Consider the following 26891-nt stretch of genomic DNA (forward strand, 5'->3'; position numbering starts at 1 on the left):
TTTTCTCTGGATGTATATCATTCTCAATGCATGTATGCACACATATATTTGCACATATGTTAATATTCAGCCTGAATTAATAACTCTGTGTTTTGTATAGTATCTGAAATCCCCTTTCCTTCTTTTAAAACTCATTTAAAATAAGAACTGTATGATTTTATATTCATCTTCATACGTACTATCGTATGGAACTCAGAATGGTTGTAGTTTTCCTGCAGCAAGTTAAAAAAAGATCAGGATTCCAGAGGAGAAGGTGGGGAAATGGAAGATGCTTAGAGGCTGGTACTGGTCAGAATCTGAACAAGATTCTGTACTGAGAACACTGGGAACAGCCACTTGTTAATCTTGTCCTAAAGATTTCCTCCAGGGCACCCCGCAAGTTTAACGGTTAGTGCAGTCAGAGAACTGAACAGGAAGCTTCCCAGGGACATCCAAATCCTTCTTAGGGAGCTAGAGGGACTTCTAGGTATTCCAAAGTGCTGTGCATCACAGTGGTTGCCCTTCTTTCACACCTTGGAAAATCAGACTACTTTCACAACTGCCTACCTGTGGATTAAGGCATTTATGATTAGATTCCTCTGGAAAAAGTATTGCTCAGACATTACTAACTCTATTACTTATTGTTCTGAAACAAATCAGATGGCAAAAAAACCCGATACTGTAGTTTTTATGTTGAGCAGGAGAATGTTGCGGTGTTGTCCTTACTTGCAAAACACAGATAGAATTTCTGATGGGCTGTCAGTTTGTTCTCATGTAATGGTTGGAACAGAAAATGGTGAAAGAAATCTGGGATGGACTGTGTTCCTCTGGACTTCCAGTTTCATCTTCAGGGGTAAAGGAGCTGTGCTTTACCGAGTTCCTGTGCAAAGTGTCGGTGGCTGGAGGAAACAGAGCTTGCTAGAGAACATAGAAGTAATATGTGCAGCTCTCTGTTCACCCTAACACTGGGAGAAAGGCAGACATGAAGAAAGGGACAATGCCCTTTGCACCCCACTTTTTGCCTATTCTTGTGTCTACTCATCTTGTTTATTTTACTCATTCTCTTGTTCTAGTTTCTTCAGCCCTGTCTTGCTCCAATTATAGGAGGTAGGGAGAGAAGGTTCTTTAATATTTGTGTACCTAATGGCAAGATTAAGACACCGCAGGTCAGATGTTTGCCCGACCAGTTTATTACAAACCCTAGTCACTAAGGGAGATGGGGAACGGAAGATGGATGATAGAAAAGAAAGAGGAAATAAAAGCAATGAGTCTCTGTAGAAAACAAGAGGGAAAGAGTCAGCACCAGGATTCCAGCATTGCTCGTAGTTTAGATGTTGATCTTCAGTAGTGATGGGCTGGTGGAGGTTGTGTTGTTCAGTTGACAACCACTAACAACAGTACAAACTTATAAGTCCAAAGTGGTTGAGTCATCTCCTTTTGGAGAGTCAGCTTCTGGCTTTTGGATCTCAGCAGAAACTCCTTTGTTCCCGTCTTCCAGGCCTTGCAAACTTAAGTCAGCAGATAAGAGGAAGCAAGGAGATGCCAAATTGTATCCTGTCTTCACAGGATACAGTGGTATCATCTCCCAGTCTCCCCTATCAAGCTGGAGTTGTTTGCTCCCAGGCCAAATCTTCAGCCAGATAACCCTCCTGCGCACTCCCTTTTGAAGGCAAACATCTTCAAAGAAATGCTTTCAAATGTAAAATTGTCCACAAAGTGATGTTGATTGCCACAGGTGATACCCACCACTTGCCTCCTTGATAAGTCAGAGCCTTATCACAAAAAATGCCTCAGAAAGTGAGCTTTGAGTCAAAAAAAAGAAGGGTTCAGACAAACCCCTCCTTTGTTTCCCTCTCTTCTCACTCGTTGCAAATTGGAGCTGACTCAAGATCTGCCATCTGCCATGCTCAGTGGTATCCACTCTCAGCGGTGGGTAGGAGTAATGATATTTGATGTCTTTCTTACAGCCCTTCTCCAGTGTCATATGGAATTCATTATTATTTTTATTTTCTGAAGCAAATATGCCTCTGATGCCTCTCCAGGTAACTGCAAAGCCATCTATGGTTTCACAAGAGGCACTGTCAGTGTGAAATGTCTCTGTCACAGCTTCAGAAAAATGCCGAGAATGTGACGAACTGCCTCCTAAAAGCTCCACACCGCCAAGCAAGTCTAGAAAATGGCAAACACACTCCCCTCTTTTGTTAAACATTCTTATGCTTTTGAACCTAATGTCATGATTTCCAGAGTGCAGATCAGGATTTGTGACCAGCAGGAGGTGACTGCAGTGCGCTCCTTTCATATCAACGTGACACTTCTCTTTGCTATCCATTGTGTCTTATTGGCTCAGTGTCCTGACCTTTTCGCTCATCTTCTGGCTGTTGTACAAGGAATAGCATAGCATGCTCTGGACGATAGCTAGGACTTCTCGATATTAACACCCTGAAAATAATGCTTATCTAACCGAAAGAAGCATTAAATAAACTAATTAAGTCATTAACTCATCCTGACCATAAAAGTTTACATTCCTGCCTTTAATGCTTAACACACAACTACTTGCTGCAACTATCCAAAAAGCTGAAATCAAGCCTGCCTCTGCAGACAAATGTTTTGGAACTGGAAAAACTAGCTTTCCAGGAAGAAGATTAAAACAGTGTATTTTTGGTGCGGTTAGACAGCTGAAGACATTCTGAACAGTAACACTTGCAGTTTTTAGAGCTGGCAAGCTGTGCGTCCTAGTTCAGGACTCAGCCAGAGAACGCTCAGCTATAGTGTCAAAGGAAGAGAGGCTGTCATTGCATGTAATTAGATAGCAGCAGTTGCATGTGGGCTGTGCTTGGGGAATATCAAGTCTTTGAAGACTAAGCAGGATGGCTGGTTCTGTATAATGTGATGAGCTGTATTAAAATCTTATTGCACAGTTTTATAAACCCTGGACTCAGTTGATAAAATAGATTTAGGATGCCACGTGTATTACTCAGCGTGACATAAAAAGGAGGTTGCTTCATTTCTGAAGAACAAGACTGGAATGCCCCTCTGCATGAAATATTTTCAAATACCTGTCACTGGTACAATGTCCAGTGTATCCCAGAGATTATTTTTTCCATTTGCTAGAAGTTATTTCATTAAGTCCCTAGCATTAAGTACTTTCTGACAGGACAGGATGAGTAGCCAACAAACAAACAAACAAAAAGGGGGGGAGGGTGGGGAAATTCACACAAAAGGAGGAAAATCTGCTTTCTTCTCTAACCTGAAATGGCCAATCCTTTTTGAACTGAAACTGCCCTGGCTTAGAGATGTATGTGCCATGGTTCATCGGGTGTACGCTGTGCACAGACATCATGAGAAGTGGGCAGACTCCCTATAATTTGAATTATATTAGTCCAGAAAGAAGAAAACAAGAAATACATGTTTTGTCTCATTTCTAACATGCAAGACAAATGTTGGATGATTCTGACTTGAAAATGCTACCGCAAAATGAGTAAAAGTGCTCAAGCTGGTCCTCCCCACAGGCCAGTGCCCACTTCCACCATGGAACGATTACTGCGGCATAGCAAATGGAGAGCTTCAGGTGGAGGTGGAGGGTAAGGATGAGGGAAGGTCAGGTTTCCTTCTCTTCCTGCTGACAGGAGCTAGAACGGTGCAAAATCAAAGCAGTTTTCTCCATCATTTTGCCTTAACTACATATTGTGGACATAGATTCATCAGATAAACTGTTTTGAAGCTGAAGGTTACTGAAAATGAAGCAAAACATGAAATTAGGATTTACTGTGGTTGAAAGTTAATTCAGTTTGAGAAAGGGTATGTGCTGGAACACAATGGCTTTTACAGAACACCTCAACGTGATGAAAAGCCTTTGTGTTGTTGGACAGCTGTGAGACTCCAGTGATGCTCAGGTAGATAGCAGATCTGTTTAATGAAGATAAATTGATCCAGCAAAGATGTTAGCAAATTTTAAAATAGCTTTACCTGAGCCCCAAGCATCCCGCTCCAAATCTGCCCAGAATTAACGTTCAGTAATTTGGATTAATTTTGTAGGGAAAAGCTCTGAAAAAGTAGAGAACATTTTTATATTGGTTTAATTCTGTAAATGTTCACAAAGCAAGAAGTAGAAATGTGAAATCTGACTCACACTGCAGAAACCTGAAGGAAGATAAATAAGATGTGCCAGGACCTTCCCTTCCCTCTGAGAACTGGCTTACCTCACTAAGGACACAGTGTTCATGAAAGCACCAGTTTCTTTAGCGAGTTTTTAGCTAGCTCTGATTTTCTTGTTTCTAGACTGGAACTCAAACTTTCTGCAGTCAATACAAAGATTTCCATTACTTTGAGCTGCCTGATTGCACCGTATTGGTGAAGCTTATGAACAGCTTGGAGTCCATACACTAACATAGGCAGTGGGGTTTTAGCTTTCGTGTAAGAAATAGGTTAAGCTCACTGTTTCTAATCTTTGAATTTCACACAGACACCTATAGATTTGCCTAGGGAAGCTGTTATTTTTATGAAAAATCTGTCCTACCAACTGTGCTACAAAGTGAACAACTCCATCCCCTCTGCTCCGCTATGACGTTCCTAAGCCAGGGATCTGGAGGTTTGTTTGGATCAGAGTGCAGAATGTTAAAGGGAGCAAGTTACGTGCGCTTGGGAACTAATTCCAGGCAAATGTATGTGCCGGGGATGCCCACGAGATGGCAGCCTGCGCGGGAGAAAGATGAGCGTTGTCTAGTCCTGCAGGAGGAGAGCATCACCGGGTGGGTGTGCCGCCTGCCCTTCCGGACAGTGAGCTCTGCACAAGGCTTAAGTAAGCAGATAGCACTGTACAGATGTGCCAGCTCCCACCTGCACTGCACGGTCTCACAAGTGGGAAGCAGGTGAAGCAAGCTGAGAAGCAAGGAAATGCCACAGAGAAACGAGACAGGCTCGGATGTTTTAGAGGTGTAGCAGGAAAGCTGCTGCATCCCTGAGAATGGGCTGGTGTACAATGAAAGAGACCTAGGATAACAAAAAAAAAAAAAAAAAAAAAAACAAACCAAAACAACAACAAAAAAAAACCCTTTTGTTGATTAGTAGCTAAACCGCTGAGTTTTCAGTGCAGTAAATATACATGAGCACAGGAGGGTGCTGCTTTTTCTCTGACTTTACATGATGCAATATTTCTGTTCTCTGCACCTTGCTGCCATTGACTTATCAGCTGCATAAGGGCAGTTGTTTGTTCAACCTGGAACAAAGGTTTAGGTGAGGCTAGCAGCTGTATACCCACAGAGGGGTACATCTTTCTAAAGTAAAGTAACACTGACATGAGGATGGGTTATGCTTTCAGGTGATGACCAGCCATCAGTCTGCTGGAAAAGCACCCATCCAGCACACCTATGAGTCTGCAAAATGGTGTCTTAAGGACTTCATATTGGTAAATGTGAGGGTGCATATGACTTTACTTATTATTATTATTCCTTATTAGCTAAGGGCATGAATCAGAGGCCTGATGGCATAAGGGCCCGTTGCCCTTGTGCATGTTTGTTCAAGGACAACTTAGAGCATGGGAGATAATTTGCCAGGCAGTCTAAACTGGAGGAGCCTAGACACCAGTTTTACTAGAAATAGCCATGTGGGAATTACTTTGCATTTTTAAATTGAGTATCAGTTGTGTTTCCTCTCCTTAGCAGCGTGATAGCTAATAGCAAGGGCACAAGGCTGGGTAAGGAAGTGGAGAAAAAGTGGCCTGTGTTCACAGAGCAAAGCAGAGATTGAGTGTGAGAGAAGACTACTCTCCTTGTTTACAAGTCAAAGTTGCTCCGTGTACAGAATGAGCTCCCCTTGAGGGGAAAGTTTGCTTTTTTTTCTTTAAATAGATGCCAAAAGTCAACTTTGTGGTAGAGTTGGAGGGGCACTAGAGAAGGAAAGTTGCTGTAGACAATGAAGGGGGCATTTAGTAGAAGAGACAAATATGGAAGTTTGCTGCTAAGCACACGAATGCAATTTGAACCTCTCAGAGAATGATTCAAGAGACACCACCTGCCACTCACCCACCTGCACCTAGTCCCAGACCATGCACTGCGCAAAAGGAATTAATCAATAGGCCTGTTTTGCTCCTAAAAAGTGAAAACCCAAAGGAAGAAGGCTTGGCTTCTCTACAGTAGTTCAATCTCCAGCTCCCCGAAGTACTACCAAGCATGCAGTCTCAGTGCAACTGCAGGGGGTTCCCTGCTTGGCCCTTCAGTAAGTGGGAATGCATATAAGGCCAGCCTCTGTCTCAGTGTGAGAGTGCATGGTTGGCAGGACAAGGTCTTTGTACATAATAAGGTGTAAATATCATTCTTTGGGGTGGTTTGTAACCTCTTTTCCTTCTTACTTGTGGAATCCTAATTTTGTGAGAAAAGACACATTTTTCAGAACCAGTGAATTTATCCTCAGATGAGCAGTTTTCTCAACTTAGGGATCTTTCTGTCTTCTAACCATTGCATCACTGTAAGAAATGGCAGCTGCACTATTACAGAATGATGGGGGCTCATCTTTCCAGCCTAGACAGTGTGTAGGAGATCATTTGTACTGGCACCTTCGCAAGCATAATGTATTAGAATGACAGTCTGCTTCTGGGAGATTGGATTCTCCTAGTTTGCCCTCTCCTTTGGCTTGCAGCATTTGTGTAGCTTGCCCTCATCTCTTGACATGCGGTGCCTGAAAGTGTAGAGGAAAGTGCAGTTGTCAATGCTGAGAAACTAAAAATAGATGTATTTTAAATCCTAAGGGTTTGATTTCTGCTTAGGTCCTTCTGCTTCGTTTTTGCTGCTGTGCAATTACCCAGCCATTGATGGGCCCTCAAATGCCACGCAGATGCTTTGCAGCAGCACAGTAAGGTTCAGTGCCTACTGACAGGACTCAGCTGCTCAGTCACTTTAAACTGACTCATTTTTAATGCTCCTCACAGGCAGCTAAGAGTATAACTTAAGCACTTGGCTTTAGAAGTTGGGATTTAAGGCTTTAATGATAAACACTGCACATGAATGTTGACCATTCCTTCGCTCTAGCATTTGGTTTTGATTATTGAGATGTTTCCAAGGGTACCAGAAGAACAGGGAACAGGAATTTGACTCAAATTCAGACACTGTGCCATATAGCTCATATAGCTGTTCTATTCTTGATGCTTCTACTTTTGAAATGAGCTTCCTTTACAGCAGAGCCCATTCACATTGTTCTGGCAGTGCATGGGTGCGTGGGGCATTCTGCACAGCTGTGCTTTCAGATCAGTGAGAATTGAAGCTGTTTCAGTGTGCTCGGTCAGAAGAGGGAACATTTGAGCTGGGTTCTTATCCGGGTTGCTAAAGAATGTTGTGTTTCTGAAAGCTGTATGCCACATGGAGGCTGTTAAATAATGAATGCCAGGATGCATAGCTAAGTGTTGACATACAAAGAAGCTGTCTTCCAAGCAGCAACTCCTCTGCCTAGCAGCAGCAGCACTGGGACAGAGTTTATGTAAATTTGCTCAACTATTTTTTTGTAGTTGCGAATAGGCTTTTTTGCTGTTTTCTTTCATTATATAGATTCTAATGAGAAATAGGAAGGACTGTATTTGAAAATTTCTGATGAAAGTTTAAAAAAATAACCCACTATGAACTGTAATTGTTCTACTTTACAATTCTCCCCCCCCCCCCAACTGTCCTTTGACATCCAAGGACAAAGCGCTGGCAATACCCAATTAGAACAGACTCAAGTAGGGACGTACAGCCTCAGAACCACTCACAGTCCTCATCCTCCAGAGCTTTAGTCCTTTAGGCAAGGAGAAATCAAAATAGATTCTTCACCCTGCGAGGCTTGTACTACAGGGGAATAGCAGAGTTGGCACAAGAATCCCAAATGCAGCTTCTTGAACTGGATCTGAGCAGCACTCTCTTGGTCAAAACCGCTCAGGGAGCAGCTTTAAGTTACATCATGGAATTTTGTCAGCATGGACGTGGGCACAGCTGTAGCACTGTATGCCCAACCTGCTCTCCCTGTTCTCTCCCTTATCTTCCTTGCTGTGTGGTGCGATTAAAACAGAAGTGGTTCTGGCTCCTCTGGAGACTGCCTGTGCCTCAGCAGACAGGCTCACCAGGCAGAATCAAAGAACTATCAAAAGTACCCTGCAGTGGGCTGGAGCTTGTAGCAAACACAGAGGAATTATATACTTGATATTTTCAATATGTCCAATATATGCAGTGACATTCCCAATCATGGAACATTTATGCTAGAAATACAGAGAAGAGAGCTGCAGTGCCAGAGTCCTTAGAATACTCTCTCCATTTGATTTCCTTCAAGCCTGAATTTTCGTAACAGTTACATTTGGTTTTCAGTCATGGAGTGCACAGGCTGCTGAATATGTAACAAGTTTTACATAGAGTTCTCAGTTTGCTTTTTTACAGTGCCCTTCTTGGTGCCCTTTATTGCTTTTATTTTTATTTTCTCAGGTTGTTTTGAGAAACAAGTGACAGTGCCAGACAGGAATAGAACAATTACATTTTGCAAGGAAACTGTACAGAGTAGAAAATCAATAGTTAGATGCTCCCTGGGACTGCTAATACTTCTTTGAAGAATAATTAGCTTGCAAGAGAGCTCTGGTATCTGGAATTACTCCCCAATTCTGTCTGGATAAGATAAATTCAGTTTGGGATAAGAAGTGTCCTTTGAGGTCTCTTTGATGATCTGGAGAAGTGGGTTGTGTGGAAAGAATGATGGAACTATCCAGGAGAGCAGTGGAAGAAAGCCTAATTGCCTGAGGACATCAAGTGTTCAGAAGCAAATAACAAGCAGTGACCCAAACCGAGAGAACTGAGCAGAACAAAGCATAGATCCGAGCTGGGTGCCAAGCATAGATCCATAGATACAGGTGACTGTGCAAACGGCAGAGAAGTCATTTGACTAGCAGTCCAATGTAGAGAGGGAAGGAGAGCCCAGCAGGTGTAAGTGGTCTGTTTGATAAAGGGCCCTGTTTGAGCTAAATGCCTGACTTGGAGAACGACAGTGGCTTCCTGGAGTCTGAGGAGATGATGAGCTGCTGTGTGCTAACCCTGCTGTATGTTAGACTGTTTTCAATATGCTACTTCATCCTGGGATGTTGATACAGGCAATCCTGCAGCAGGGAGGTGAAGTGCAGCATGTAATAGCTTTGTTGATTTAAACTGAGCTGAACAGAGTTGACCTGGGAGTGAGATTAATCTAACTTTCCTCAGCTGTCAGTATCCTGACTTTCAGAAGCATAATAATACACTTAAAATGCACAGAAATCTTCTGCTAGAAGTATCACTAGCAGCTTGTGTTAAACCGTGTTAAAATTCATTAACTTCCTAGATGAAGGGACTAACAAGTCTGAAAAATCTCCTGGAGGCATTATGTTACTGATATTAAGATAAGGGAAACTTGAGAAAGATAAACTAGGTAATAAAGCAAGACAATAGCAAAAGAATTCATGGTAGTGGAGATGATCACACTGTAACAAAGAATGATCTCTGCTGTTCAGTCACCCATGCTGATCAATGTTTAATATTTACTGGTATTTGCATTCTTAAAGTCCTAAGCATTTTATTAAAGCATGCGTTGTTTGGGTTGGTTTGGGGGCTTAATTGATGTATCTGTACGTTAGAAGTAGAAAAACGTATCAGCACATGAGTAATATTAATCATGTCACTCATCTCCTCTGTAGCCACAGATGTCTCACTCTTGCAATTAAGTGTGTGTTAAAGTGGTCTGTTGGAGCAGAACCCAGGAGTCCGATCTGCAGGTCTGAGCTTGTTGGTACAAAAGTGGTGCTAACAAGCAGGTCTGGAATTATAGGCTCATCAGCTAAGGTTCAGTTCCTAAAAAAATGTATGAACAAACAACCAAACAAACAATGTAGGAGTGCCTGGAAGAATGCAGCAGGATGAGTAAAAGGGCCGTGTTGGTTTTAGGGCCAGGTTGGTTTTTTTGTGTGTGATGTAAGAGATTCAAACCAATGTAATTTGGTTTAAGCTAAAAGAGGGGAAATTTAAGGTTAGATGTTAGGAAGCAATTCTTTGCTCAGAGGTTGGTGAGGCCCTGGCACTGCTGCCCAGAGCTGTGGTGCCCCATCCCTGGAGGCACTCAGTGGCAGGTGGATGGGCCCTGGGCAGCTGAGCTGGTGGGGAGAAGCCCTGCTCATGGCTGGGGGTTGGAGCTTGATGATCTATAAGGTCCCTTCCAACATAAGCTACTTTATGATACTTTCCCCCTAAACTATGACAGCACACTGATAATGGTTTGACCTTTGGAGCTGTTTCATATGCAGTCTTTTAAGGGTGTCATAGATGAAAATACCTGGGCCCAAAGCTGGTGACAAGTTGACAAGGGATGTTTTTGAAGGAGGTTCTGAGGGGGTTGGTTTATGCAAGATACATGCATATATAATCTGGCTAATAGAAGAGAGGAATGCAGTTTCAATTTGCAGCTGACACAATGCTGGAAGAGGCTGTGAGCACATTGTAGAGGATTAGAATTCTGTATGATATTAGCAAACTAGAGATGTGACTGAAAACAAGACCAGCCTGCTGTTCAGGTGGGACAGTGCATGGTTCTTCTATTGAATACAAATTTATATATTGCAACACTTAATGTAGATTATTGTAATGTTCTAACAGACTGGAGAACAACAGCTATGTGCGTAGTTGATTTATCAATAATGATGAAAGATTTTGGTTATATATGCTGACTGTGAATAAACAATGCCATGTTATTGCATCAGTACCACTGTTACAAGTGCCATAATCCTCACAGTCAACTTGCTTCCAAGGCAGTAGGTGCACAGCACTCACCTTTGGCCAGTGTACTTAAAGACTGGGATGGTTCAATATGGAAAGCAGCGTGACTGATGAAAGGTATAGAAGGAAAGAAGGAGTAAGTTCAGTAAAGATCCTCAGGAGAGAGAGGCTGAGGAGGAGTCTAAATCCTTTCCAAAAGATTGTTGACCGCTGCAAATTAAAAAATGGAGTATCTGGTCTTCATGACCCTGACAGTTAAGAGAAGAACTGTGGACTAAATTGTTTCAGGGGAAAATCAGAGTTCATTTTTAGTGATTAATGGTCCTAAGGGAGGCTGAAGTACCGGAACCTTTCCCAGATTCCTTGTGAAAAGAAGTTAGAGCTCTGTCAGGAGTGACCAGTGCAAGTCCTCTATTATGCAGGTGGATGGACTAAATGACTTTTAGAAATTCCTCTCTGGGCCTCTGGAATTAATTACCGCTAATTTACCAGCATAAATCATGTTTAATTTAACTAAATCAGTGTTGATTTCCTGGTACTGATGGAAGAGGAATCTTGTCTCAGCAACGCATCTATAGATATCTGGAAGTTTTCCACTTGAGACCAGGAAGTATCAAACGAGCAGGCAAAGAGAGGAACGTGGTAGGGGAGTGCATAAAGCAAGTAGTAAATCATAAGACCTAACTTAAAACTCACTTCTCTAATTAGTATGTTAACTAAAAGTTGTTGACTTCATGCCACTTTGCCTCAGTCCCTGAATTTTGGTCATTTCAGAGGCTGATGAAGGATAGTAATGTGGAGCAGGCCTTTTACAGTAGAAAATGGCTACCTTGTATACTGCAGACAAGCTGATGACAGACTTCCAGCGTCAAGTGGTCCACTGAATGCTATTAGTGTTGTTGGCATTTCCTCTTGTCTTTCCTTTCATCTACATTCCCTCACTCCTTAGTCTGCTTAATGTTTTGCATTTTTTTGATGTTCTTCTGTACCTGATTTTTGGATTCTCAAACTTCCTTTTTTATTTTTACTCAGAGGTAATTGTCTGCACCTAAGTGCTCCATTGAGGGTGCAAGTAGGAAACTGGGTATGTATTATTTCTCTTCACATGTAATTCTGTAGTCATTTTGATTCTGTTCTCTCTGAAAGCTCTATTCGTGTTTCCTGAAGGAACTGAGAATAATCTTCATCTAGTCATTTACTTATTTTTATGAAAAGACATATTTAACTCTATCACAGCATTTTACATCAGCTTTTTCATGCTTCATTGCTTTATTTATTTATTATAGATCACTTCTTAGTCTTTCAACAAAGAAAATTCTTGCATTCAAAAAGGAGTAGGGAAAAACAAAGATAATTGACTTTTTGCTCAGCTTCTGTGCTCCTTTTATAGACAAAACCCTGAGAAAACAGTTTCTTTAAGTTCTCATCTGGAGAAACGATTGATTGAGGGAATAACCCATGTCTGAGGCTCCTAACCTGAGGTTCCTAAAATCAAACTTAACCACGATTTTGAAAAGGTTCAGGTATGTATCTGAATCTTGAGTGAGATGTTTGAGTTTATATATTGTTAGATAATGAGTCAGCAGAGTTACCCAAAGCTTGTCTGGCACACAAATGGCTCCCAGGACACAGGATTAGGACTACAAACCACTCAGCTTTCTCTCTGCCCCTTTGTCAAACTCCATAAGGCTCCTGTTGCTGCTTACAGAGGGGCCAGGCTCTTGCATCGACTGGAAAAAAAGCAAGGAGTTGGAGCACTCTAGTCCTAGCACAAAGCTTGTGTGTCATGCTTGCTGCTCCACTGTGGCCTTAGGTCTGATAAGCTTGTAATTATTCTAATTTTCCTAACTGTGTGGAGGCGTATAACCTAACTCCTTCTGTATTCCAGAGTTATCAGCACTTGCTTCTCTTTGAATATGTGTTTGTGGCAAGGAGCTTGATGTCTTTCAGGCCTTGCCTTGGGTGTGATTTGACCCGTGGTACTGTGCAGCACAAAGTGCACCTAAGTGACACACTGGAAAGGTGCTATTTCCCCCTCTTATTTCCAGAAAAGTAAAATTAAAATAATACATCCCAAGATTTATTGCAGTTGTATTTTTCCATGCTTTTCAGTGCTGATACAACAGTATCACCTGTAGTTGTTTTTGCTATTATTTTGCCAATTTAAATTAGCTGTATAGCGGTAAACCAACAGCATGGTTTTACATGCTTTTAGCATCATTTTTTTTAGAGACATGAAAGCAATACTTAAGCCAGTCTTTCTCTGCCTAAAATCAAACTGAACAATAAGGATTATAAGAAATGCCTGGGGTTCCACAGAACATATTGGTATCATATCACAGAACATAGTGTAATATATCATAAATGATCGGGTACAAAGTAGCAATTATAACTGCTCTAGGACAAAACCTAACAAAGCTATTGTGGCCCTCCCACCCTCACTCCATCAGCTCTGTGAGACTGTGTGTATTGTTCCACCCTGCCACCAGCATCCTGCCCCATCCCTCTGTATCTGTCTGCATTTGTATCTTGTATGTATTCTTCAGCAACTAGTTAATGAACTCACAAAGCAGGGGATGCTGCTAAGTGATTTCCTCAAGTAAAGACTGTATGAGAAGTGCAAGATCCAACTGTGTGTCATCCACAAAGCTTTAGAAGTGTTGGGCCACCTCCAGCACAGGTGAGAGGCATGCATAGCTCCATGGGTAGAGGTGGAGCAAGTGGTGCCTTGGAGCACAGCACGTCTGCACTTCACTTGCACATACACAGCAAGTCCCACGTACACTGAGATCTGTCTATGCTGTATCATGTGTCTGGCAAATGCAGCACAGCCAGCACCCATGCAGCTGAGGAAATACCACCTGTGCATGGTGGGGTTTTTAGGTGTCAGGAAATACAGGTCCCACTGCCAGGCTTTTTTGTTGCCTAAGTGGGCAGCAGAGATGCAGACAGTGCTAACCAGGGCTTACAAGTGCTAAGCTAAATATAAAGCACTTTGATCATGGCAAGCGCATAAGAGGGTTCAGTAAATGTTTATTTTGATTAAACTATTAACAAGAATAGCAAATCCCATTATGCTAATCATTATTATACTGCTTCCCTGTCCTCTCTTCTCTCCTACTCCTCCCCTTCTGTTTTTCTTTTCTAGAAGACTGTAAACACATACGGGGACATTTCTCATTTGGAAGGCCGTGGCTATTTGAAACACCTTCCAGTCACTGTCTGGAGGTGAGTAGCACTTGCATGCTGGGCTCTGCCTTCATTGGAGCTAGCTGTGTGGCTAACCTCTGCTCAAGAAGGAACAGCTTGAGAAAAGGGCCTGAAAAAAATGGAGAGAGAGTGCTAGTGAGAGAATGCCAATGTTGACAAGTATTCAACCTGGGAATGCTGTCTTAGTGTTGGTTGTTTTTTTTTTTTTTTTTGGTAGGAATACAAACATCAAGGAAGAAGGAGCATCAGTCATAGATTCACAATTAATACATGCATTAGTGCTAAAACATTCTGTTTGGTTAAAGGAATTCAAATCTCTCATTACCACTCAAATTAAAAGCAACCAGGCACTCAGATCCCTTAATCAGCTTCAGGAATCTCAGTCTGTAAATTCAGTGTTAGTTGGATATAGCAAATTTGTTCTAAACACACTTTTAAGTGCAGTTATATTATAGCTTATCTCTTGATGGTATTTCCTCTCAGTCACAATTCCATGCCTGTATGCAGTAGCTCTCTGCATCTCAGTGGACTGGGAAACTTTATAAACAAACATGGACCATCCTCACTTCCTTGGGCAAGCAAAATTTCCAGTGGAGTCTTTGGGAGCTTTGTTCATACAATGTCTCTATGTTCAGACAGCGGAGACTGCTGTGCACAGGTAGATGTTGGCCTTTGAGTAAAGATCACTTTGAGGGGGAAAAGCAGTAGGCAGGTGGTGGCCCACACAAGTCCTCTGTGTTAGTTTGGGAGAGAAAATGATGTCTATCAGCTGAAATTGCACAAGGTAGCATGCACAGAATGGAATGACACACTGAGTTGAGAGCCCTGGTTCAAACTGGGTTCTGTCTAAAGGACACCTTTCTTGGAATATTCTGCAGAAGTGGTATTGGTGTTATTAGTATAACAAGTTGCTTGTCTAATATATAAACTAAAATAATATATAAACTAAAAAATATAGATATATAAACTAAAACTAAAAACAAGGTGTTCATTCAGAAATTTTCTTCTTCAGCATGTTTCTCTCCCAGTGCTATGACATTCTGGAATTAAAACATTTGTTTCCAATCTGGCTGGATATCAAGCTGATTTAATACCTTATAGAAGCTGTTCTGAAAGTTTTCCTTTTTCTCTCTGGATCCAGCTCCTGGGTGGATGGCATCTCTTATCATCAGTCAGGTAGTTCTGAGTTGTGGCTTCAGATTAAGAAAGCTAAGCCCTTGCTTTTTTCTTCTCAGAGAAATTATTCCTTCATTTTTTTTCTTCTTTCTGTGTGTGTGTGTGTATCCCAGTATGTACATTATGTACATCCCAGTATGTAACATATAACCCCAAACATCAGTGTCCTCTTGCTTACACATTAGACTTCAAAGTGAGTTAGAGACCTGTCTCACAGTTCAGAAGTTGCTTTCTGTCTTCATCTGCAGTTTTTCATTGTCTTGTGACTGAAGTCACTATTCATGTTCTCCCTCATTTTTGATCCCAGCTGTGCTCCTTCCTGTAGCATCTTCTTTTTGTGACCTTAGAATATTAACGTGTTGCTCCATGGGATTCCTTTCCTGCCGAAAAATATTAGGACAGTTGTAGATCTTTAGTGCTATTCATTTGTTTCATATAACTTCATTTAGATGATGCCATTTTACTGCATTCCTTCCCTCATCATGCCTGCACTGTGCTGTTTCCATCATAGCAGCCACTGGTGAGTGTGTTGTAGTGGAAGGAATAGACTTCAGTTCCACCGAATGTTCAACACATCATCTACAGCATGCTTCATAGCCCTGAGCCAAAACTCAGGAATATCAAAGCAAAGATTGCTGCTGAGAACTAGGCTTGATGGTAGAGCTGTAGATAGAGAGCCAGAGGCCCTTTCCCTTTTTCCAGGGAAAGATCAGACCAACCAGCCAGGATCCTTGGCAACTCACTCTGTCACTAACTTACTTCTGGACCTTGCCCCATCCCAGCAGGGCTAAGCTGGCCATGCAGGAGGTGCTGCTTGGCTCTGTCAGGTGTGTAATTAAGCCATGAGTGTGCTGTCTCACCTCAGTTTTTGGACTTCAGGAGCTTAAAGGGCTGCAGAACTCTCTTCTTCAGGAAAGTCAGGGCACAGTTCAGTGGGCAAAAGAGGGCTGTGATGCAGAGGGCTGCAAATAGAAAAGTTTTGACCAACCTGCAATTTCAACCACAAGCTCAACAGTGAAAGGAAATATTAATGTCCAAAAAAAAAAAAAAAAAAAAATCCATCCTGAAAAGCATTTTCAGCCTTTATGGGCTTTGGATTACCAGAGCTGAATAAACCACAGAGACACTGCTTTGCCATCCCACTCCTACTGCAGTTCCCTTTTTATGGGGGCTGTGGGGACAGGGTGAGGGCTTGGGTTGGAAAGGGCTGCTCGTGCTAAGCTCCATCTGCACTGTGCAGCTCTGCACTGTGCCCCTCCAATGTCACCAGAGCAAAGGAGAGCAGCAGCAGAGGATTAACAGGATCTTTATGGATGCTGCCTCCCACCTCCTTCCCCACTGTGCTGGCCAAGTAAAATGGGCTTTGTTTCAGAAGATACCAAATGCTCAGTGAGACTTAAAAAAAGTGTCTTTAAAAGGAAAAATAAAAACAAAACAGACCTATTTGATGAAACATTTTAAAAATATTTTTCTCCCTCATCTAGACATTTCTAGAGAAATGCAGTGTATCTGATTATATTCAGCTGCTACAAGTGGTTCCTACCTGGAACCCTGAAAACCATCTTCCATTTACGAGGGGTTTTTCTCTCAGGTAGCCTGCATATGTCTGGTTCCTCTTCTTCCCATATCAGGAGTGATGGCTTCTTCATCAGCCCATATGTGCCTGCCAAATTAACAGGGTATGAGCTAAGTTTACTCATACAGCTAATTCCTGAATTACGACATGAAATATTGCCACTTTAAATTACTCCTAATTAGAAACCTGTATGTAATGAGCTCTATACTATCCATCCGTGATAGGGATGAGGGAGGTTCGTATTTTGCAAGACTTATTAGAAATAGTGATGGTCAAAAGACAGTTATTCCTTCCCACACCCATCAGGATTTCTTATTACAGGTCCCATTGGAACACTGGAATTCAGAATCTTTTTTTTCTTTTTTTTTTTTTTTTTGGCGAGCTGAAATTGTTTTTATGATTTCTTTTTTTTTTTTTTTTTGTCAGTTCTACAAGGAGGCCCAACAGATTACATAGGAGAAAATCCAACTGTATGAACAACCTAATACAACTGAAAGGTGCAGCAAAATGCAGCGATGTCAGATTATTTGTACAAGTTCACAACAATTTTATGACCAGCCAAACATTAGCTTTTTCTCATTTTTTTTTCTTAGAATCAAAGAAAGTAAAGTACTTTCCAAGAAACACTCAAGAAAAATCAAATGATATTTATTAGAAACAGTCACTTGCTGGGACTTGTTCCCTTTAAGGTACTTACTCCCTTTGTAATGGTAAGTTATTGCATCCAAACATCTCAAGGGACAAATTCAGGTTAAAGTTTTCTATTTCATAAGGCAAATGAATTGGATTGGGTCCTGTTTGTCTGAGGCACAGTGAATAATCTTTGAGAGGCGACATTTATCTGCTTACCTAGTTGCAATATAGAGCACCAAAAGGCTCTGATCCATAAAAATGTAGTGTCTACTTAAGGGAGCCTTTAAACCTGGTGTCTGCTCTTAGTTTTCTGCAGACGATGCATATTAGGGAAAGGGTAATACTAATTAGACAGTTGAGGAGAGAGTTGACCTGTCTTGCTGTAAGGAAAGAGAGCTGGAAAAAGGATTTGAGAAAAGTACTGCTCTTGTGTCCTAGGAGGAACCCAAGGAAACCTCTGGATAAACTTCTGTGCCAGCCATTGGCCTTCTCTGTCTGCTGAGACTTGTAAAGATATTAGAAAGCTAGAACAACACATATACTGGTCTCTTGTTACCTGTCCATTCGTACCTGTAATGCTTGCCCTGAAGAATGTGACTTAGTCTGAACACACTTGATACACATCTGTCCTTTGCCAGTCTGTACCACTGTTCTATTCATTACTCCACTCGTATATCAAATTGTTATCATATCTCATTTATTGTATCTGATTGATAAAGTGTGGTGCAAGATGTATTTTAATTGCACTTGGGCTAGCTGTGGCCCATGGTGCATCCCTTTGGGAATGGGCAGAAAGACTTGCCTTGTCACAGTCCTCTCTGCTTCAGCACTTTGCCTCTCTGCTTCTCAGAAAACTGCAGTAAGACTTAGTCTTATTTTACCCGCTCCCATATTTTAACTGCATTACCTTGTTTCACATCAGACTGAGTGACTCCACACGACTGACAAAGACGCAACCTGTGCCCCAGAGCTGGGAGCATGAATAAAATATCTGCATGAGGGGTCTAAAGGGAAGTGCAGAGAGCAAGTGGATGAAGGAAGCTTTTCTCTTGCCACCTCTCTTTCCAGCATACAAACATTTGGGGACTTTGGCGTCATTCTTTTTTTTTTTAAGAGTATGTCACTGATTCTCATCTGTCTGCCTGCAATTTTTATTTTCTGGACATTTTATAAATAACATTGGAGCTCTCTATTATTGAAGGAATGGGGAAGAAGGGAATTGTCCCTCCCTTTAAAGGCCGTAAATCAGTCACACTGTATGCATGGGTAATGGAACTGATTGGGAATTTTCCATCATTGTGGAAAATGTGGCCTTTGTAAACTGAAAGCAGGATGAGAATTGAAATTTCTGATGAGGACTGAAAGCTTTCCCAATTCTGTGCGAGTTTTGGGTAGCAAGAAAAGAGAGAAGATGCACTTCTAATATATGTAAATATCAAATCACAAAAGTGGCCATAAGGAAGGAATGGGAGGCCTGTGACTCGAGTGGAGCTTTTGCTTTATATCAGTGCTATCATGATTAGTTTGACAAGTGCCAAAATGGGAGTGGGGGAAACAAGGCTTTAATGGGGAACAGGCACTTGCCCTTTTATAGTAAAAGGGCAATTCAAATTGCCAGATGGATATGGGGAATTAGAAAAATTAAAAGTAAAATAAAGACATAAAACATATAAAAACTAGGGTGGTTTTTGGTTGGCTAGTTTTGAGTTCTGGTTTTTGGTTGATAGGGTGTTTGTTTGTTTGTTTGCATGCTTTTTGGCACAACTCCAAGGCTTAAATGGACATGTGTGATGCATGCATTGTGTTTCTACATTTTGGACAAGGCAAGATGGAACTGAACAGTGTTACAGAGATATATGGGGAAAGCTCACGCTCGTATTCCTGAGATGGTCAGACTTAGATATAAATGTGGGTTTTATCACTGGGGAGTGTTTAGAAGTGAGTGCTACCTGGTGTAGCTGTCGGGCAGGATAATTTCATGTCCTGAAAAACAGCTGAGACTTCAGAGAGCAGTTTCAAACTGCTTGACCAAATCAAGGCAGTGAATGCTTCCGAGAAACTAGAACACGCTGCCCAAGAACAAAAAGAGGGATCTACTTCTTGGACAATTTCTTCATAAAAAATCAACTGGCTAGCTACAACAAAGCAACAAGTCTATGAAGTTTTTACCATATGTATTTATAATACAATAAACCTGAAAAACAGGTTGATTTTAACTTCTGATGGCAGACTGCTGCTGATCTAATCTGGTGCAATTCTCATGGAGACACTATCACTAAGTCAATCTACCTGAGGTAAAAATGGCTCCATGCTAGAATCTTTAGAACTTCAGTACCACAATTCAGTGCCACAGCAAAGCTGCTATGGCTGAGCTGACTGTGGGACCAGCCAAGTCCTCCATGCTGCAGCAAGGAGAGCAGTGAAGGAGTTTGTTCCTGCCCATCTTTTCTTACCGAAAATGTTTCTTCTGAGTTACCTGGGAATTTGCAGCGTAAGTATTGCAAAGGCAGTCTGCCAGTTGGATAGAGAGCTTCAAGAGTTAAAATAATCTACTCCAAAGCTCTGTAATTAAAATATAACTTATTTGTGTGTATCAAAGAAGCATTTATTTATCACGCGTAGCAATTCAATTGTTATATGCATTGTCTTACTATAAAATTTAAATCAAGTCTCAGCAGGTCTAAGATGTATCTTCACATGCTGTAACATAAGAAAACAGAGTTCAAAGTAACTCTTCTTTCACTTGGTTCCCTTTCCCCATTGCAAATACTCTTTCTGACAAATGGTCTTATTTCTAAGGAAGATATAAAACTGTAGAACTCCTTGAGTTATAATCGTGGTGTTTTCCAAAATATTTGTCTAGTTGGAAGCTGTCCAACTCTGGTTAATGAATGGTAGTGCTCTGTTTCTACACTGGTGCAAAGTTAAGTCCTCATTTGGGACACTTTTACATTAGCATAGAGGTTATATTAACAGACATGAATAAAAGTGATTTATGGGACCAGCATAGTTTAGTGTCGGGCAAAACTGATTAATAAATAGTTTCCTAGGTAGTTTTGCTTTTATTTTACCATACATCTCTAATCCTACCACTACAAATGCATGAAAATGTGTCATTTCTTTGTTTCAAGAACTACATAAATGCAGATGCCCTTACTGGTGATTTTTAAAAATATTCCTCAGCCTCGTATGGCTTAGTGATTGATGAAACTTAGAAATGGAACCCTTGTCTGGGGTTTAACTTACAATGAACTTACATGATGGGGGTCTAGTTCCCAAGCTAAATGGGGGCAAAATGAGGAGGGTGCAGCTTTAGGATGCTAAGAGAGGCTTTTGGCAGAATTCAGGAGCTGATATAACATAAGGATCCAACTACCAGAGCTTGTTTGGTTGTTTTTTGTTAAAATAATCTTTTTTTGTTCCTGCCACCTGCAAACATAAGATTTGGAAAAAAAGCTTATTTGGAAGGAAAAAAAAAAAAAAAAAAAAAAGAGGCAATGGCAGCATATGGCTCTTTTACCTCCTTCTCTTTCCGTAGAATATATGCGTTGCTGGTATTAGGAGTGAATGTGGCAACACGCTCTGAATGCATGCAAATAAACACGTTTTGAAAATATAGCAGCTGAAGATGCATTTTTAATTAATTCTTAAATATCTTGGCTTGCAAACAGAAGTCCTCTATGCAACAAGGAAGAGGTAAACAAAGCAATGATGTGCACAGCAGGGCCCAGGGGCACCTGCTGTATTTTACAGCAAACTGAACCCACAGTTCATGGCTCAGCTCTCGCTTTCCCTGCTCCATGGCTGGCTGCCTGCTTTGTTCTTCTGAAATCTTGATGAAGTTCTCTGGCCTATAAAATGCAGGTCAGACTAGCTGATCAGACTGACTCCTGCTAGGATTACAGGATTACAGCCTGTGATCCTGTGCAGTCCTGAGGACTCTGCACCGGTCTTAAGTGCCAGCCCTGGCCAGCACACAGTCCTGCGGTTCAGGTCGGCAGTAGCAGGCAAGAGGGTTGGCAGCAGCAATGTGATGTGTGAGGCACAGAGATTTCAAACCCAAACAGGCTCTGCCCACTGGCAGTGAGCAAGGGATGGAGATGGAGAAGTGTTACTGCAGTATTTCTGGATTGTGCAACTCTTTAATCATGTTTTTTTTTATGTGTATGTCCAAGGGTACTTGGCAGAGAAGTTGTCTGTTGAAACAAGAGAATTACAAAAGCACTTGAGGGAAGGAAAAGTGATCTCCTGCAAAACATCCATAGCTGTTGATGTATAGCTTCTTTTTGAAGGAAAAAAATAAACCACGCATAGATGATGCACAGGTTCCTTTTCTCCCTTTCTTCCAATAATGAATAACTCCTCTCAACCCATATTTCAGAATGAGATCTGATTTTTCTGCCTAGGTAGTTGCATGGCTCTGATTGCTACTTCTCTAGTAAAGTACTCTGGTTTTGATAAATCTCCAAAAGGTAAGAAGGCAATGCATTACAAACTGTTTTTTCAAAGGCTTCTGGATAACCTATATTAAAGGTGCAAAACCGTAGCTACAAGAATTAATCATCTGACTCAGCTCCAAGCATAGTCACTTGCAGACTGGAAAATAGCACAATTTATCCAAGGTGGCCTGCAGTTGTTGTAGGTGAGTATATTTAAATAATGCAACACTCTTTAAAATTGCATGAGTATATGATTTCCTCTACCTTATTCATTCATAATTCCTGCTCTCTTGTAGTTTAGTGCAGTCAGTGATTCAGTGATTATCACATCTGTTTGATCTGTCTCTGAGGTGAGTGGGAGCGGTCGGTTGTTGTGCATCAGCCTTGCTTGTGCCATGCTATAATTCTGCAAAAAATTCTCAATTTTCCTTCTGAGCTTAGGAATGACTGTATGGCCTAGCCTTTCACCTTGAGGTAAATGTAGCATGGAAAAACGAGTGAGTAAGTGTTACTTTCTAATAAAATCATCTGATCTACTGCACTGCAGTCCTTAGGAAGTAAAAGAATTTGTACAGTGCTTCCATTGTGCAAAGGAGTGCTTCAAATGTCTGCCTCCCATTGAGGCACACTGTGGGCTCTCACTTCCTTGGTCTCTCAATCACAAGAGTGCCTCCAGGGACTAAACTGCATGATTAATTAAAGTAAGTGGACGCTGAGGGAAACGAAGCAAAGAAGCTAGCAGAGTGCATCTATCACCAATATCTAGTATAGAAGAGAACTGCAAGAACAGCCTGTCCTTTAGAAGAGATGGAGACTGTCCAATAGGCCATGGGGCTGCCTTGATAATTCAGTACTCTGTTTTTCTGACAGCATCAGTACACAGGGTTGAGCAAGCAACTGCATCTGGAGCCACCCTTCATTGTCCAGGATTGGCAATACTTGCCACCGATGGTTGATGCCCTCAGAGCAATCAGCTGGATTAACTAAACCCGCCTATTTAAATTGATTAAATCATCCAGGTGATCTCGCCTGGAGTGACTTAGGAAGAGTTCTTAGGAGCCGCTACCAGCAGCATGTTGGGGATGAGAACAGCTGGCCTCAAACACTCTTCCATGTTGGCTGCTCTATGTACTTCAGTGGCCATCCACAGACCCACATACGTTATAAAGGCTGGTGGAGTGCAGCCTGGAACACAGAAAGCCTTGAGGGAGTTTAAGACACCAAAAGGAGGAGATGGAATCTTTCAAGACAGAAGAAGTTTTTTCAGAGCAGCAAATGAAAAAACAGAATTCAAATATTCTCTAACACACAAGTAGGTTGAAACTAGATGTGAAACAGCAGTTTCTCCACTCTCTCTTGTCCCAGCACTTCAACGTGAGGAGCCAGACTCTATGCAAGTTGGGAAAACAGGGTTACTTGATCGATCTTTTGCAAAGCTCAAAGCAGTCATTCTTTGGGCATGAAGCAGTAAATACTAATTTCTGTTAGCCTAGTGTCTGCTGTGCTTGTATGTCTGATCAGCTGAACTCTAAGGTACTGCAGCAATTGAGACTGCAGCAATTAATTAGCCTAGTGCTCTGAACTCTTCCCACATCGGTCAGGTTGCCATCTGTTGGGTCTTGCCCATCTCCACATTTTTTTCCACCTTGTCCTGCCGCACCCTCACTGCAGTCAACCCTGAATGTCAAGAAGTGGCTGCCAGCAATTCCATGCAACATGCCTGAAGAGCAATACAACGCAGCAGTTTCTCAAGCAACTTGATCCCTGAGCACTTGGGTGCAATGCCAAGAGCTCTCACAATGTTTGATAGCATAAGCCCAGCTCCTGGAGGTAAGCAATTAAGACTCGTTCGCTCCCATTTCCCCTCCTGTCTCTTTGACCTGCTAGTCATAGAAAATGTAAAATCTAGAGGCACCAAAAGTTGAAATGCTAAAAAAAATAAGACTTCTTATGAGCCGAGTTAAGCTATCAGAAAACACATCATACATTTGGAAGAGGGCTGGTTTGCATTTCTCTATATCCTTATGCTATCTGTACAAACTTTTATACCTAATAATACCTTAAATATTGTTACTGCAACCTCAAAATAAAGGTGTTAGCTCACCTACATCTGTGGGCCGGTACTAGGATAACAAATAGATGATTTCAGCTGTTAAAAGCCTTCAATTCTAGGAGTAGCTGTGATTAGGGGTTCCTGTCTCCAAAGTGACACATTTTACACTAAAATAGCTGCATTTATGTTAAAAAAAATATTTTTATTTACACTAGCAAATCATGGTGGTTAAGATTTCCCATGGGAACAAGTTATTTAAAAAATATACTACAAAACCAAACATGAATATTCCTTTCTTTGGAAACCAATAGTTGTATACAAATAAAGCACATAAGAGAAATCTTGAAAAGGAGAGAGTTACAAAATTGTTCTTCCCTGTCTGCCCCACAATACCAACTGCTGTCTTGTCCAGATCCTGCTGACCAAAGTCATCTTGTATATGGAGACCTATCAATGTAGTCTTTTGGTTTGGTTTTAATTGCTTTACTATCAGTCAGGTACTGGCAGATTCACTTAACCCATGACAAAAATATTAAAGCAAATCTTGCAGAAGAAATACCAGCACTCACTTGAAACTGCTAACAAGGAAAACAAAGAAAAGTTTGAAGTCTTGTTCTTTCTTGTTTTCCTTAAATTCCTGACACAGACCTTTGATGTGCTATGCAATTGGGTCAGCACATGGGAAATACATTTTAATACATTCGCATCTATGAAGTGAATACAGTGCAGGAGATCCTAAAAGTAAAACCTTACGGATTCTACGATAAAGATTCAAAAAAAAAAAAAAAAAAAAAAAAAGACTTACAAAAGCCTTTATTTACCCAGCACCATGATCAAAGTAACCCAAATTTAAAAAGATATTACTGGGGCAGATCATCGTGTAGTTAAAACAGTACAGGCCCATGGAAATCACCATCTCCCATGGAATTATACTGGTTAACAAAGTCTCAGTTGTTGGTTTCCAGAGCAGGAGCTGATGGTCAGTTTTGTGAGCTTTTAGGCCTTGCCTATTCAGGCAAACTTTACCAATATGATTTACAGGATCCGACCACAGGCATTTCTGGTCTGCTGTGTGCTTCTGAGCAGAAAAGCAATGGGAGATAACCTGTGCTGTTGGGCCATCAATAGCTGCAGCTGGCTGCAGGAATTGGATGGAGTTCCCTGCCGTGTCTCTGGTGGGGTGTCTGCAGTAGGGAGGCCCCATGGTGTGTATTCTGTCTTGCAGCACGTCCTTCCTGTGCACAGCCTGGGAGCACAAAGAAAACTTCCAGTGTTGGGCAGCAATGCAAGGGGTCTCGTCATTTCTCAAGGGTGTGAAAAGAGTGCTCTTGGAGATCCTGTATCAGCGTTAGCAAGCAGGGAGGCTACCTTGGGGAGCCCTCAAAAGGAGACTCAGAGAAACCACAGTAAGTGAGGAAGAGAGGGATGGATAAGCTGGAGAAGGAAGGAAGCAGTACGGGGAAGCAGTGAGACAGCTTCACTGCTTAGACATACCTTGGCTAGGAGGTATGGTGGAGAAGAGAGTTGGCCTCTTCCCTTGTATCCCCACTGGCCTGTGGGCAGTGAGGTTTTAGCTCAGAAAGCGAAGACTTAATGTTCTGTCACTCCCAAGTGGCATAAAACCAACCAACATCCGTGAGGACAGAGACTGGTGGGTAGCACAGCTAATTCATCAAGGGCCAGAGGCAGCCTGCCTACCAGCACCCCTCATCCCACACTTAGAGAGAATGGGTTATGTTCTCCAGATGGAGTGCTTACGGATGCTTCCTCAGTAGGACACTAGCCTTGTGCAGTCTCAGGAAGGCTCTATGGCTGCTCTCAGTCCTGTTTTCTCACAGAAATCGCAGCTGTGGTATTCAGATGGTCCCAACTTTCCAGCCAAAGTTTTGACTGGGCTGTTTCTTATGAATCCCACAGCAGACAAAGAGACAAGAGAAACCTCAGGTTTTTTTAATCCACAAGAGGTTAAAAATCAGACATTTGCTTTTATCCTGGGTCATCATCCAAGTCTCTGCACCCCCCTTTCATTCCTGTGTTTTCTCCCCATGGTGAGTCCAGCTCTCTCTGCCTTGGTGAAACCTTCTCCCCTTGTTCCTTGGCCTACCTTGCCTTCCTCTGGGGGCTGGGTTCCACTGGCGCCTTCACAGCCACCAGAGTAGTCTCTTTCCCTTGAAAAAGCAAAATTTTTGTATTGCACAAGAAAAAAGCAATGCAGTTAAGTGTTATAACCCATTACCTAAGGCATTTTTGCCTCCCTCATTCAGTGATAAAACACAGTGATCTCACAATCTTGAGCATTTTGATACATACATCAGGTTTTCAAGTTTGTCCTAAAAATTACCTTTCAGGGATAAGTGGCTTTCTATGAAGGTTTTCATTGTCTTCTGGTACTCATCATCTGTCATGTGGAGCTGTGCTACCTCCATTCTTGAAGAGCACTCTTCTTTCGCAGTTGTTCCCTCCTCTTGAGGAGGCCAGTGTGCAGCGGACACCCTAAAACCTGCTTTATCCAAGTTCCTAGCAAACGTCCTCCCAATTGAGCTGTTGGATACGAGAATTACAATTGCTCTCCCTTTTATGTCAATGTTCTTCTCCACGATGCTGAAGGACCAGAAGATAATAAAACAGGTCAAAAATGCGATGAAAATGAATGCAAAGGCATAAAGGAGGCAAGAAAGGATCACTGCAAGAAATAAGTCTGTGGCCAGCAAGACCAACTGGTGAAAGAGAAAAATCATTGTTAGAAGGATTAGCTCCTCCTCTCTCACAGGCAAGCTGAGAAATTAGCAAGGATTCACTGCGTGCAGCCACGCTGTTATAAAGTCGGGCGGCATTGCAAAACATGTGGAGGCAAGGCAAAACCCCACTGGGAGGATGAATCATTGCCTTGGATATGGCAACAGCAGAGGTTTCCAAACCACATACATTTTCAGGAGAGAACAGTGCTGTGTTTGTCTTGGCTTTGCTGTGCACTTGGTTGCTCTACAAGGGTGAAATTCACGGATTCACTTTGTAAGGGCATTTCCTCATGTGCTAGTGACGTTTAGAGGGATTTCTGAAGGCAATGTGTGTGGCATTGGGAA

General features: G+C 41.8%; 2 protein-coding genes across 5 annotated transcripts in view; one reads left to right on the plus strand and one right to left on the minus strand.

Annotated features, from left to right (window-relative positions):
- Positions 1 to 26891, plus strand: part of PAK5 (p21 (RAC1) activated kinase 5) — a 167118-nt gene that overhangs the window by 20509 nt on the left and 119718 nt on the right. The window contains exons 3-4 of one of the 4 annotated variants that reach the window (XM_085218981.1): positions 11754 to 11805; positions 13870 to 13949. The exons of 2 other annotated variants lie outside the window; for them this stretch is intronic. The gene's annotated coding sequence lies outside the window, so the exon portion shown is untranslated. The remainder of the gene's footprint in view (positions 1 to 11753; positions 11806 to 13869; positions 13950 to 26891) is intronic. One more of the 4 variants, XM_085218984.1, reaches the window with a different exon arrangement.
- LOC104909535 (estradiol 17-beta-dehydrogenase 2-like) lies at positions 13851 to 26645 on the minus strand. The gene is made up of 4 exons (XM_085218995.1): positions 26150 to 26645; positions 16651 to 16770; positions 15968 to 16069; positions 13851 to 15487 (listed from the first exon to the last, which is right to left on the minus strand). Exons 1-3 carry the CDS (start codon positions 26544 to 26546, stop codon positions 15969 to 15971), a joined length of 618 nt encoding a protein of 205 aa, XP_085075121.1. The 5' UTR covers positions 26547 to 26645; the 3' UTR covers positions 13851 to 15487; position 15968.

The sequence above is a fragment of the Meleagris gallopavo genome, chromosome 2 (assembly GCF_905368555.1).
Source record: "Meleagris gallopavo chromosome 2, MGAL_WU_HG_1.1, whole genome shotgun sequence".
Lineage (NCBI taxonomy): Eukaryota > Metazoa > Chordata > Aves > Galliformes > Phasianidae > Meleagris > Meleagris gallopavo.